The sequence below is a fragment of the Aspergillus piperis genome (assembly GCF_003184755.1).
Source record: "Aspergillus piperis CBS 112811 unplaced genomic scaffold BO85scaffold_1, whole genome shotgun sequence".
In the NCBI taxonomy this organism is placed as follows: domain Eukaryota; kingdom Fungi; phylum Ascomycota; class Eurotiomycetes; order Eurotiales; family Aspergillaceae; genus Aspergillus; species Aspergillus piperis.
In genome coordinates this window covers 2,757,542-2,769,626 of record NW_020291591.1, presented here as the reverse complement: position 1 = coordinate 2,769,626, position 12,085 = coordinate 2,757,542, and the positions used below count along the sequence as shown (strand labels likewise).

Here is a 12,085-nt window from a genome sequence, read left to right as displayed (position 1 = left end):
CTTCAAAAAGTAACCTTTGCAAAGGTTGTAAATTCGCACGCAAACGGAGCACGCGCCGGGGTCACAGCGTAGTAGAGGCCGTCAGGATTACATACAACAAAATGGGTCTTTCCGTTGGACCAAAGAGCAAAAGGCCGATTGTTTGATCAAGCTTCTTATTGGCGACGGTATCCAAACAGTCTACGGATCTAGACTGCTATCGTATCAGTCCGTAGGAAGGGTTTCGCCCGACTGGGGAAAGGCTAAGGAAGTCTATGATGCTATCGGATCAAGGCCTACACTGAGCTTCCGCATCCGGGCCTGTGTTTACCGCATCGATCTTGCAGCGACCCGCAAACCCACCCTTGAAGAATGTTCATGCTTTTAAAAATTTCAGCAGTCTGTTGCGACACCGTTTTCCGGGACAGCACGACGAGATGGGGGTGATAAGAGATGCAACATCAAGTGACGTCGAGATCTGGGAGGGTGTTCATCTTGTGGAGGGTGCCTCATGATCCTCCCCGCTGAGTCATTCAGTACTGCTGACTGATCGGCGCGATAACGATAAGGTCCTGTCCCGATAAGCACATCAGATGAGCCTTACTGGATGAGGCAATGAAGCCGAGGCATTAATCAAGATCGATGGGTCTTTTTCCGTCCATCTTTCAAAGTGCTCGGTGTCGCCTGTGGTTCCTGTTTCCCCTTTTTAGACCTGCAGGTGATTATAGCGTGCTATCTAGTGCATGTTCTTTTTAGAATCTTCTTTTTTGGCGTTGCACTTCTTCCAGATCCGGTTCTCCATGTCATTCGTTGACACCCCCCTCGGCCTACTAAGCACATTCTCCATACCGCTTCTTGTGGCGGGCCTGCTGGGAATGGGCCTGCTCTCATGGATCCGCCCTAATGGCCGGATCACATACTATCATGCGAAAGATAATAACCTCTTACTGGCCACAAAGGCGGGAAAGTCCAGATCCCAGGCGCAAGTGACTCTGGCAGACCTGTGTCGCACTGCCACTCCCAAGACGTGCCAGCTGAACCCCTTCCTTTTCAATGGTCATCTTCAGACTGCCTGGACGACCGCGAAGTTTGATAATGTTCCGGTACACTACAAGCGCTGGATGTTCGAGGCTGAGAACCCGATGTTGTCTGGGCACTTTGCGATAGACTTCGTGGTAGATCCGTATGAGCCGCCCAGCGACGCTCATGCGACTGATAGCGAGAGGAAATATACTCAGCCGTCAGGGCTACCCGAACGGACGTCATTCTTCTCGGAAGATGAATTTGCTGCGCTTCCCTCGGACGACACCAAGCCTATGCTCGTGGTTCTCCATGGCCTAAGCGGCGGATCACATGAACTTTATCTGCGCCATGTGATTGCACCTCTTATCAAGGATCAGACCTGGGAAGCTTGTGTCGTCAACTCCAGAGGCTGCTCGCAAACCAAGATTACGACTGGTGTGCTTTACAATGCTCGCGCTACCTGGGACATTCGTCAGGCTGTCAAATGGCTACGGAAGACTTTTCCGAATCGCCCCTTGTTTGGAATTGGTTTCTCGCTCGGCGCGAACATTCTTGCTAATGTAAGTCTATGTCAGGCACAAGTAAACTAGGATTGACTGACGTGATCGCAGTACTTGGGTGAGGAGGGCGATGCCTGCGAGTTGAAGGCCGCGGTACTCTGTGCTAGCCCTTGGAACCTCGAAATTGGCTCCCTAAATCTGCAAAGCACCTTGATTGGTCGCGAGGTCTATAGTAAAGTAATGGGTACGAGCATGAAGGATCTGTTTGAACGGTAGGTGAAATCCATCTAATCATTGGTTTTTCTGCATCTGACTCGAGACTGTCAGACACGTGGAGCAGGTCTCCAAGAACCCGCGAATCGACGTTGACGAGGTGAGGAATATCACTTATTTGCATGAGTTCGACCGGTAAGAATCACTACAAGCATATTTGCGTCTGCATGGTTCTAACGTTAGACACGAATAGGGCTTTGCAATGTGCCTCGTGGGGCTACCCTACTGAAGGAGCATACTATCGCGATGCTTCTTCTACCGATGCTATGCTGGGTATTCGTATTCCATTCTTTGTTATACAAGCCGAAGACGACCCGGTGAGTCCAGGTTCTCAGACGTGAACTTCCGTATACTAACCGATAGCAGATTGCCTGTGCTGCCGCACTGCCATTCCAGGAGATGACGCAAACCCCGTACGGCGTGATGATGACTACCTCTTGGGGTGGACATCTTGGCTGGTTTGAGCTTGGAGGTGGGAGGTGGTTTGTGAAACCGGTATGTGAATGCTACCTGCCAGTTGTCTATCTACATCTAACTGTTTCAGGTGGCGAATTTCCTGAACCTCATGGCGAAGGAGGTCGACCTTACCGTGCCGTTCAAGGTTGAGGATCCCGAGAAGATTCCCGGTCATCTTGCCCACCATACGGGTCCCGAAAAGGACGCAGATACGGCACCAAAGCCGAAATTCATTCCTGCGCAACGCAAGCTCGACCTGCAAATCAGGCCCTAGTCAACAAATATTGCATAACCGAACTGCTCCCATTGATAGGATCAGTGCTTCAATTGGAGAGATGCTCATCATGTGTCATGCACGCCGTTGTTTCGGAAGACATAGACCAGTATAACGCCGGAGACCCATCTAACTACATAGACCCGGTATAGACAGAATTACTTTTGTACATAGAATTTCAAGCAAATGCAACACTCTTCTTCTTTCCTTTTGACTTTGAAGACGACTCCCTGCTGGGCGCTTCATCCTTTGTCTCGCTGGAGCCACCCTTGTGCTTGCGTTTTTGGCGAATGGACTGCTTCGCTTCCTCCTGTTCGGATCAAACCAGTTAGCAACCCTTGAATCATAATAGTCCTTCAACAGGACAACTGGGAAATCATAGGCAAATATACGCACCAGCTTAGACTTCTTCTGCGCCTGTCTAGCCTCTGCCTCCTTTCTCTTAGCCTCACGGATCTCCTCCAACTGACGAGCCTTCATCATCTTGGATTCGATCTGTCCTTCCTTCTCGGCGTTGACCATGGCGAGGATGGTCATCATTCCCTCCTATCACAACATCGTTAGTCAATGCGACAATCATACAACGGCCTAGAAATGAGATGGAATACGTACCGCATCGTCAACGAAAGTCTTGCCCTTCTTCTTGCCCTTGGGCTTCACCACACCAACGGGGGTGATCGCATTCAGCTTGGGCAGTCCCAGTTCCTCCTCGGTATATTCTCTCTTCTTTGTCTTCTTCAACAGACTAGACTCCGTGCGCGCCTTCGCCTTGACTTCCTTGGGCGGCGGGCGCTTGGCGCCTTTCTTGCTCACTTTCGATGCGGACGAGAGGGGCTTGCTCTTCTTTCCGTCGCTCTTGTTCGAGGCCTTGCCAGCGGCGGGGCCCTTAGTCGGCGCCATTGCTTCGGTTCAAGTCTGCGTGTCGGGATTGATGATATGGAGAGTATCGAAAGAGGGAGACAAGAAAATCTGGATTGTCGCCTGCGATGGTGGGGGAGCGGGAGAACCAGCCACAAAAATCCAGTCGCCTAAATAGCACAAAAATCACGGACCTCAGATATACCCAAAATCAAGTAAATAAACCGAATCCAAGCCGAAGAAAAGAATTGGAACGAACGAAGCCCCGGACCCTCCAAGATCACGCCTCCGAAAGAGAAATTTTTTGAAACAGGCAGGCGGTGAGCCATAACCCGGGAAGTGCAGGACCTCCACCACTTCGATCTCCTCGCATCGTCACCTTAAGGTTGGTCCGTCGAACTTCCCTTCCTTTTCCCCATTCGCTCTCCCTCCCCCCCACCGTCGTCTTTCTCTCCCCTCTCATCCTAAGTGTGCCATTGTCGAGCCTCACCACTAGGCCACTATTCGAGATGACCATCAACCCGACCTTCCTTGCTCAGCGCACGCGCTCCTGTACGTTTTCCCCTACCTCCCAGGACTCGGTTGTCCCGACCAAGTCCGACCCTTTAGAAATTGCCGCGACGTCAATGGCCGGAATCCCGAGCTGACCTTTTCTCGCCTTGTGTAGCTGCCAACTGGGGCGATGCGAAGCACCGTGTCCTCAAGTCTTACAGAGAATGGCTTAGAGCGGTCAGTGATCCTTATACTCGATAATACCTATGCTCCATCACCTATTCCCGTTCATCAATGGCCTGGCGTTCCCGGTGTGGTCGTCCGTCGACCCTCCGCGTCTACCAAACAGACCCTGCGACGGGCTCAAGACCCCCAATTCGATAATCATTATTCTACGAGAAACATCCAGACTAACATGACTCCATTCAATTGCGATAATATAGTCCCCCGAGATTCAGACTATGTACTCTCTGAACCTCCCCGTCTCCGCTATCCGTACGAAGATCCGCCAGGAATTCGAGAAGCACCGCTACGTCAACCAGCTGAACGTTGTTGATGTGCTGTTGTACCAGAGCCACGCTGAGTTCCAGGTGAGTTTATGAGGATTGGGCAGCCTAGCGATGCTCAATTGCTGCCATTGATACAATCTACATCAATTAATTGAGTCTCGTATGGTATGGATAATGTGTTACTGACCAATATCAATAGGAAACCCTCAACTACTGGAAGCAGCTGTCGCATGTGATGAAGTACTTCCGCCCCGAGGAGGACCCCGGTGCTCGTCTACCTCCCAACTTCATCTCGGGCTTCTTGGAAGGCCGCAATTGAAATTGTGAAATTATTGTCACCCACCATCATCTCTTACTTATCTCCTTTATACTCCTGGTATCCCTTAGCATTGAAAGTTCTCTGACGGCTGCGAACGCTGATAGAGTGTGTGTGAGTGTTATGTAAATATTGTCTGACTACATGATGTTTTTCGGTTGTTGATTTATCAAGAGGTTGCTTGTGTAGTAAGCATGTAGACTGTATTTGAATGGCTTGCGGTCCGTATGAGAAAGACAGTACTGTAGGCTTTTGGACTGTAGCCGACGAATACATACACACAGGGCTAACAGCCAGCAAGTGTCAACAGAGCCCAGACCACATAATCAACCCACATTTCTATGGGCATATAGTAGCAGATGCCATAGTATCTATCCCTCACTCCATCCACCACCTCAAAACCCCCTGCATCTTACCCACCCACCCAATAATTACATCCCAAGGAATAAAGAAAAGTAAAGTTAAATAAAGAAAGAAGGAAAAGGTATAACTTTTCTACACACACACAACGCCATCAATCCCATCAAATAGCAAGACATGAAACATACACACACACACACATACAAATCACAAGCCAAAAACCACCCAGAAGTCTATAATATGTATAAAAAAAAAGAATATATGTCTAAGCCTCCATGCGATCCGCCTGTGCAGCATTAAAGTCATCCCGGGCAGTGGTGAACTTATCCGTAACGACATCACAGAGGTCCATTAAAGTGTCGAGACCTTTTTCGAGGGCTTCGACGGCGGTGGTTGTTTCTGTCGAATCGCAGTCAGCTTCATTCATTCTATCTCAACCTTATGGGAGGGGGGAAACTAACCATAAGTCTGAATGCGAAGATTCATCTTCGTCTCCGAAGGATGGGGGATAGTGTAACCGCAGAATTCGACTTCGGGGCTGTTGTACCCAAGGAAACCACACCAACCCCCGTTAGCAAGATCCAACATAGCGGGTGCAGCAGTAAATGTAGATGCAATGTGTAACGCACTTCTTCATAATCGCATATCGCAGCGCATTACCCAGAGTGTGACCCTCTCCCTCGAATTGGAACGAAGCTGCGGTGTCGGACGAGCCGGGCAACTATATCTCATTCATCAGATATTTAGCATGCGGTCTGGAGTTATTATTCATAATTATCAGTGGTATGAAGTGTAATACGTACGACAACAATGCGCTTCTCGTCTAGCTCGAGGATGTCGGTCTGCTCTTCCTGGGGCGCGGAGGCGTCCAGCATGGACTGGTCTTGTTCTTCGGAGTGGACGGAGGCGGGCATTTTGATCGTAGTTTAATTGAAGATTTTAGGTACTGATCCTGCGGATCTGGTTAGCGCAGTGTCTGGTATGTTGTCGTTCGTTCGAGGTGTATACTGAGGGGGTAGTGGTGATTCTTGAGGGTAGAGCGGAGGAGAGATGTACTCAGTGGCGCGGGACACGCAAGTCGCGAATGCGGGATATCTTAGAGGAACAGAGTCCAGAGGATAGTATATTCCCGGCTAAAAGTGAAGAGGAAATCAAATGAGTCGTATGCGTCAAGTTTCGCAAATCACCAGATGCTCAATTACTCATGAGGAGAAAAATGCGAAAAACGGTTTATCGATATCTCACCGCCTTCGGAGGAGGAGGAGGGCATATCCTTACCGCCTGCCATTATTTGAAAGTATGCTGCTGCTGCTGCTGCTGCGGTGTATGTTTGCCTTTGATTGGATCTATTTGAAAACTACATCTTCAACGACGAGTGCTACTCATAAATGACCTGTCTTTTGTAATAGAGTTGCAAGTTAACTAGTCTGTAGCAGAAGCTAACGCACAGCATATCCTATTCAAGCACTCTGCATGACTTATATCTCAACGGCAACAGGATACGTACATACATAGACGCCGTACACTGCATGAACGAACGCTCTTCTCGGCCGTGTGCGACACTGGGTACGAAGTAGTAGTAGTCAATGTCCAGGTTACTTCAAATCATCGGCATGAATATAGCAATCTGGATTGTGTCAAACCTCGGGCACACGGTATGATCTACCACTATGCATACCCTTGTGCAACTGTGGCTGAATTTTATTTCCCCCCGTTCTTCTTCTTCTTCTTCTTCTTCTTCTTCTTCTTCTCTCCGTCGCTTGTCTCTTTTTTTGTCTTTGCAGAATTGAGCTTTGCTTGCATGGCAGCTACAGAGTAGTGCCGGTGCGGTGCTACTGTGGGTTTTTTTCCCGGATGGATGGATGGATGGATGATGGATGGATGGATACTGCAGGTTACCGACCGAGTAGGCGATTATTTGACTAATCCTTACTGGAGATGAGTAGTATTATTATTACCTCGGTCTTATTGACTTGGTTCGTGTTGGTACGAAGGAGATAGAATGCTCCGGAGAGCTGGGTTCAACTGGCTATCGTTGAATTCTATAAATATGTATGCCATGGGGCAGTTGAGTGCAATTAATGTCCGCACCAGGGAATATTTTAGTGCAACGCTGTTACATACAGAACCCCAACTACTAAAGTAGTAGTAGTAGTAGTAGTAGTAGTAGTAGTAGTAGTAGTGGTAGTAGTGGTAGTAGTGGTAGTAGTAGTGGTAGTAGTGGTAGTAGTGGTAGTAGTGGTAGTAGTGGTAGTAGTGGTAGTAGTAGTACTATCGGGGATACGGTGTAATTGCTCCTAATATTCTCCAATCAATAGTTCAGTTCGTTTAGTACATAGGAGTAATACGTTAATCCTCCGTAGTAGCCAAGTAAAGTAAAAGAAAAAGAAAAAACTAAATAATCTACGCGACCGGGGACCAGGCTACATACCTGCAAAACACACACTGATAGACCACTTCCTAGTTTAATTGCTACTATTATTGACAATGGCTTATTGCGATCGACCAGATGCTATATCGCTTGCCTTTGGGGGAGACTGAGAGGGGGGGAAGGGAAGGGGATGGTGCACGCCCACTCTTTTCTTTCCCACATGGAAGAACCAATATTAGCAACAGGGGGGCCGTGCAGAGGCAACGCCGTTGAGACTAGACCCGGGCTTGAGGAAGGCTTAACACGGGGTGCTAATAGTAATAATACTATTATTATTATTGTTAATACTGCCATCTGGCAATTTAAAATCAATCAATCAATTAATCTGTCAATCTGTCAACACCGACCGTGTGTTTATGACACACAGTTTGATAACGTGACGATGCAACCGTTCATATCTCGGGGAGTAATCATACTTGGATATTAAACTATTGCCTTGGCAGAGTAGATAGCTGGGTTCGCTACTGCAGGTATGGAGCTTCGGTTGTTTAGGTAGTGCGTAGATAGATTGGTATGTTGATAGTGTATAGTAAGTACTAAGTTATGTTCGGATTCGGACTCGGAGTCGGTTGTTACTACTTGGTTGTTGTGGATGATGTCGTGATAGATGAGTGACGACATGGATGGCGCGTACGGGAAGTTCTTGATTTAATGTTGATTAGGAGATTGAAATATTTTTGTTTGCCGAGTGTCCATTTACTCCGTACTACTCCATAGTTGGAGACATCTATCGGCGGGATGTTGTACTGTGTATATTGAAGATGGAGTATACTATTTACCTACAGGGTCGGTTAATCCTCGAACAATCCCTTCCTTGCACATGGAGTAGTGTTCAATTATAAACGCTCATTTCGCATATGCAGGGCAGGGCAGGGTACATAGAGGAACTCCCGTGTGTAGTACTACTACGGAAAAGACAATGGGTGGTTCTCGTTTCGAGTGACCACACGCGATAATCTATCTCGTACTCTTCCGGTGGGAGAGAAACAATATACATACAGAGTAGTATCGACACCGTGTCCATGATAGATATACTCGGGATCTCAGCTTGCCGAGAAATGCCACAACGATCAAATACACCGACCCTCCTGGAAATAAATAAAATATTTCAACAGGTTGAACATGAACATCATGTTAAGTTGGTAGACCCTTGGTGATATGACAATCCATGGTACCACTTTCAGCAGGTCAATAATTTCTGGAGACGGCAAGGCCGGACCCATAAACTAGTGGTTCATCAAGACTGGATGGCAAGGCCGTTCCTTAATCTTATTTGCAAGGAGCACACGTGGGCCCGCCAGGCCGAGGTTGGAACTTGGAACTTATACCAAAGTAGACTAACGAGTTAAAGTAAAAATAAGAGAGGAGGGGGAGGAGGAGGTTATGCGAAGGTGCAGACTGGTATTGTTTTTCAATACATTGCAACAATGAAGATTTAATGTACTTTCATCGGAAGAGTGTAGACATTGCTTGTCAGCTATGTAGTTAGCTGGTAAACCAACTACTCACTTTTCCCCAGTGATTTATTAGTAGTATCTACTAAGTATCTAGTAGTAAGCCGGATCTCACTAGTCTTGATCCCCGGGTTAATGAGGCGGTCCCGTTTAATATTAAAATATGACTTTACCTCGTGGAGTGGGAAATGAGGGGAGAAGAGATCGGCCCTAATGATTGGTTCTCGCAAACGGGCTTATCCGCAGATGATTTCGGGGCCTTAAAAAGGAAGGTCTGTAAGTAGGTTCAATCCCATGGAAGTAATCCATAATGTTAACTCCCTCCCATCATCGGTACCTTGGAACGAGTTGTTGAGGATAGATACATACATATTATCTGCTATCAGCGAGTACTGCTGCAAATAAATTTGTCAGATCCACATCCCACCCAGCCGTGTAAGCAGGCCACGCATTGGATCGGAGTACTGTGTAGGGTGTAGTAGTAGTACCTGCAAAGTATAAGCACTGCAACTGTAGCAGGGATTGAAATGCTAATATCCCAGGAAGTCGATACAAAATGGAGCCCTCTGCATGCTTTGACTTTTACTAAACCTTCATGAGGAGTGACCGAACTCTGTTTTCCTAACCCACCAGGCTGCCGGGAAGTGGTTCCGCGCGTTAGTTTTGACTCTTGTGAATGTATTGGGAATCGATATTAAGAAGGACGATGTATACGCATTGGGCTAGATCACTACCTAGAAGAATGGATGTGGCTTGCTTCTTGCTACTGGTTGATGATTGATTGATTGGCTTGATTAGTAGGTCTGTTTTGAAGACAGCAAGTTAATTAAGTTTGACTCAGCAGAAAAAAAGTTTGACAGGTCCCATGTTTTGCATTGAGGCCTTGTTTGAGTCAAGCTGCTTGTCTGACTCGAGCAAAAAAAGGGCCGGAGGCTTGGGTTTGGTTGCACGAGGGCTGGGATTAAAACCATCCCCAACAGCTGCTGCTGCTACTGTTACACCGGTACGGCATCTCGGCTATCAAGGTACGGTTAATACTAGCTAGCTAATTCACTAATTATCTAACTGTTCAGAATTACTCCGCGGGCCCTGTCTGTCCATCCTGTACTGCAAATCTGATTGAGACAATAGTGTTGTCGCAGGAAGCGAGCTAATCGTCTCTGAGAGAGACAGAGAGATTCCCATTTCCGCCCCAGCCCGTGATCGAAGGGGCGCGGGCTAGGTTAGGAAAGAAATCGATCTTCATTGTTCCCAATAGTTCGCTCGCAGGTTCATGTGCTGTGCTTGAAATGGGCCTGCGGAATTGAGCACGAAAAGTCGAATAGAAGGCATGGGAAAAATTCTGCCTTACAGTAGTTCGGTGGCTCGGGCCCCTAGAATGTCGCAAGGTAAGCAGTGCCGGGCGATCATGTCTAGAATTTTACCTTTCGAGGCGGATGTGTGCGGGTGAGCAAGGTAGGAAGTAGTAGGTAAGTAGGTGTTTTTCTATCCACTTCTCTCTCTCTACCCTACATACAGTATCTACATACCTTATTACGCTTCTTAGTATGTATCTACAGTTGGGTGCTGTTACTCCTACTTATCTGGGAGTAGCGACCGAGGAAAGGTCAACTGATTTCCGGTGGATTGCTCCGGCTGGGCGCGGAAATCCCGGCCCTGATGAAAGAGGCTGCGTTGATAGTAGAAAGAAGCCCGTGTCGGATCATTTTAGTCTTACTCATATTGTAGAAAGTTAGTTACTCTTTATTGGGGGCAGAAATGAGTGAGTGCAGTTCATAATATAGTCAGACATGACGATCTGATTATCATGTAATGTGTTATGTGTTATGTTTTATTGTTGCTGCTGCTGTTGTTAGAGTAATATGATAATAATCATCGTTATTATTATACCTTTTCTTATTTCTCCAACCCGAACAGTTGGTCTTCCCGGTCTGGAGCATTTGACGAGATTATTCATCCATTCATGCGACTGTTGGCTCGTCTCGGGCATGTCACAACGCGACACTCTCAACGAGAACGAGGGCCGATCGTCATCGTCGTCGTCGTCGTCGGACTGTGCCGCGGGATGATCGATCGAGGCATCTGTAGAAGACCTGGTTGCCTACCTTGTTTCTTCTTTTTGCTTATCATATCATTAGTTACCAAGGTTAGCAAGGGAAGCCATACCAAGAATTCATCTACTTCTTTCCACACTAGCGAGAAGAGACTGAGACAGAAAGAGAGAGAGAGAGAGGAACGTGGGGAAATGTGAGATGTCAACTTTTCGGATTAATTTGTCAAGCCCCCAATAGAGAGAGAGGCTGTTGCTGACTGCAGACTAGTCTAAGAGGAGAGGAGAGGGGGGAGAAAGTGGGCAAGTCGGAAGGGTGGAAACGAGAAGCGAAACTGTGGTTAGTGAGTTTGAGTTAACAGGATTACTAGTATTATGTCTGACAGAAGAGTGGATTCATGGATCGGGGCAGGGACTATTGTTTCCACCAGTTTGGCGCCGGTGGATTCGGGGATGGTGAGGGACGCTGGTGTCGCAGGTGCGTCGCCACCAGGGGGGAAGGAACCAAACCAGGCTCTCTTTTCCTTTCCCCCAATTTTATCCACCCTGCGTCGGACGCCGACACGATAGTTTGTTGGCACGGGATGGATGGATGGATGGCTGTGTGTCAGTCATCCACTACTGTACCCTCCACTTACAGAACAAGGCTGTCATATTCACCACTTTCACTCGAGCAAGAATATAATATTTAGAAGGAGACAAAAGAAAGTAGCGACGAGAATTAACATGGAAGAATCATCTTGTGCCAGCCATCTGCTACACTCTCAAAACGAGTGCAAAATTCCTAGCAGGTGACTGGCTCGGGAATCCCCAAATGTTCCAGCTGTCTCACAGGCCAGCGGCAGTTCCTGGATCTCCATAGGCCGGATCCCGGATGGGTCGCAGGGAAGAGCCCCTACCTTGTCTTCAGTTGGATGGAACACGATGGTCGGGCCAAGAGACGAACTAAAACTGGTTAAGTTGTACCTTTGTCTGGTGCGTGTCTGGACTCTTCAAAGTAATCTTCTGTTCTTTCTTGTTTTCCTCCCCCTCTCTCCCCTCCCTCCTCTACTATCCTCCTAACACATGATACTATATTGCCTGAATACGAATAGACAGGGAAGGGAAAAG

General features: G+C 47.6%; 4 protein-coding genes across 4 annotated transcripts; 2 read left to right on the top strand and 2 right to left on the bottom strand.

Annotated features, from left to right (window-relative positions):
- Window positions 1-713: 713 nt before the first annotated feature.
- On the top strand, window positions 714-2,718 carry BO85DRAFT_444768 (putative hydrolase, alpha/beta fold family). The gene is made up of 6 exons (XM_025659105.1): window positions 714-1,562; window positions 1,614-1,774; window positions 1,830-1,910; window positions 1,969-2,092; window positions 2,142-2,270; window positions 2,320-2,718. The coding sequence occupies exons 1-6, from the start codon at window positions 780-782 to the stop codon at window positions 2,503-2,505; spliced, it is 1,464 nt and encodes a 487-aa protein (XP_025521404.1). The 5' UTR covers window positions 714-779; the 3' UTR covers window positions 2,506-2,718.
- On the bottom strand, window positions 2,459-3,749 carry loc1. The gene is made up of 3 exons (XM_025659104.1): window positions 3,118-3,749; window positions 2,902-3,051; window positions 2,459-2,815 (listed from the first exon to the last, which is right to left on the bottom strand). Exons 1-3 carry the CDS (start codon window positions 3,403-3,405, stop codon window positions 2,684-2,686), a joined length of 570 nt encoding a protein of 189 aa, XP_025521403.1. The 5' UTR covers window positions 3,406-3,749; the 3' UTR covers window positions 2,459-2,683.
- Window positions 3,750-3,755: 6 nt separating this feature from the next.
- Window positions 3,756-4,845, top strand: BO85DRAFT_444765 (putative NADH-ubiquinone oxidoreductase B14 subunit). Its single transcript, XM_025659103.1, has 4 exons — window positions 3,756-3,915; window positions 4,031-4,092; window positions 4,299-4,445; window positions 4,564-4,845. Exons 1-4 carry the CDS (start codon window positions 3,873-3,875, stop codon window positions 4,681-4,683), a joined length of 372 nt encoding a protein of 123 aa, XP_025521402.1. The 5' UTR covers window positions 3,756-3,872; the 3' UTR covers window positions 4,684-4,845.
- A 301-nt stretch (window positions 4,846-5,146) lies between these two features.
- On the bottom strand, window positions 5,147-6,221 carry BO85DRAFT_444763 (DNA-directed RNA polymerase core subunit RPC19). Its single transcript, XM_025659102.1, has 5 exons — window positions 6,097-6,221; window positions 5,844-5,992; window positions 5,670-5,761; window positions 5,502-5,578; window positions 5,147-5,439 (listed from the first exon to the last, which is right to left on the bottom strand). The coding sequence occupies exons 2-5, from the start codon at window positions 5,952-5,954 to the stop codon at window positions 5,306-5,308; spliced, it is 414 nt and encodes a 137-aa protein (XP_025521401.1). The 5' UTR covers window positions 5,955-5,992; window positions 6,097-6,221; the 3' UTR covers window positions 5,147-5,305.
- Between the last annotated feature and the right edge of the window lie 5,864 nt (window positions 6,222-12,085).

Excerpts from the sequence above, each read along its gene's own strand:
- BO85DRAFT_444763 (XM_025659102.1), bottom strand. The coding sequence starts at position 5,954 with ATGCCCGCCTCCGTCCACTCCGAAGAACAAGACCAGTCCATGCTGGAC. Across the intron at positions 5,762-5,843 it reads ACGAGAAGCGCATTGTTGTC|TTGCCCGGCTCGTCCGACAC; the intron begins GTACGTATTACA and ends AATGAGATATAG. Across the intron at positions 5,579-5,669 it reads CGATATGCGATTATGAAGAA|CCCCGAAGTCGAATTCTGCG; the intron begins GTGCGTTACACA and ends TGGGTACAACAG.
- loc1 (XM_025659104.1), bottom strand. The coding sequence starts at position 3,405 with ATGGCGCCGACTAAGGGCCCCGCCGCTGGCAAGGCCTCGAACAAGAGC. Across the intron at positions 3,052-3,117 it reads AGACTTTCGTTGACGATGCG|GAGGGAATGATGACCATCCT; the intron begins GTACGTATTCCA and ends ATGTTGTGATAG. Across the intron at positions 2,816-2,901 it reads CGCAGAAGAAGTCTAAGCTG|GAGGAAGCGAAGCAGTCCAT; the intron begins GTGCGTATATTT and ends TGATCCGAACAG.
- BO85DRAFT_444765 (XM_025659103.1), top strand. The coding sequence starts at position 3,873 with ATGACCATCAACCCGACCTTCCTTGCTCAGCGCACGCGCTCCT. Across the intron at positions 3,916-4,030 it reads TGCTCAGCGCACGCGCTCCT|CTGCCAACTGGGGCGATGCG; the intron begins GTACGTTTTCCC and ends CGCCTTGTGTAG. Across the intron at positions 4,446-4,563 it reads AGAGCCACGCTGAGTTCCAG|GAAACCCTCAACTACTGGAA; the intron begins GTGAGTTTATGA and ends CAATATCAATAG.
- BO85DRAFT_444768 (XM_025659105.1), top strand. The coding sequence starts at position 780 with ATGTCATTCGTTGACACCCCCCTCGGCCTACTAAGCACATTCTCCATA. Across the intron at positions 1,563-1,613 it reads GCGCGAACATTCTTGCTAAT|TACTTGGGTGAGGAGGGCGA; the intron begins GTAAGTCTATGT and ends ACGTGATCGCAG. Across the intron at positions 1,911-1,968 it reads TATTTGCATGAGTTCGACCG|GGCTTTGCAATGTGCCTCGT; the intron begins GTAAGAATCACT and ends AGACACGAATAG.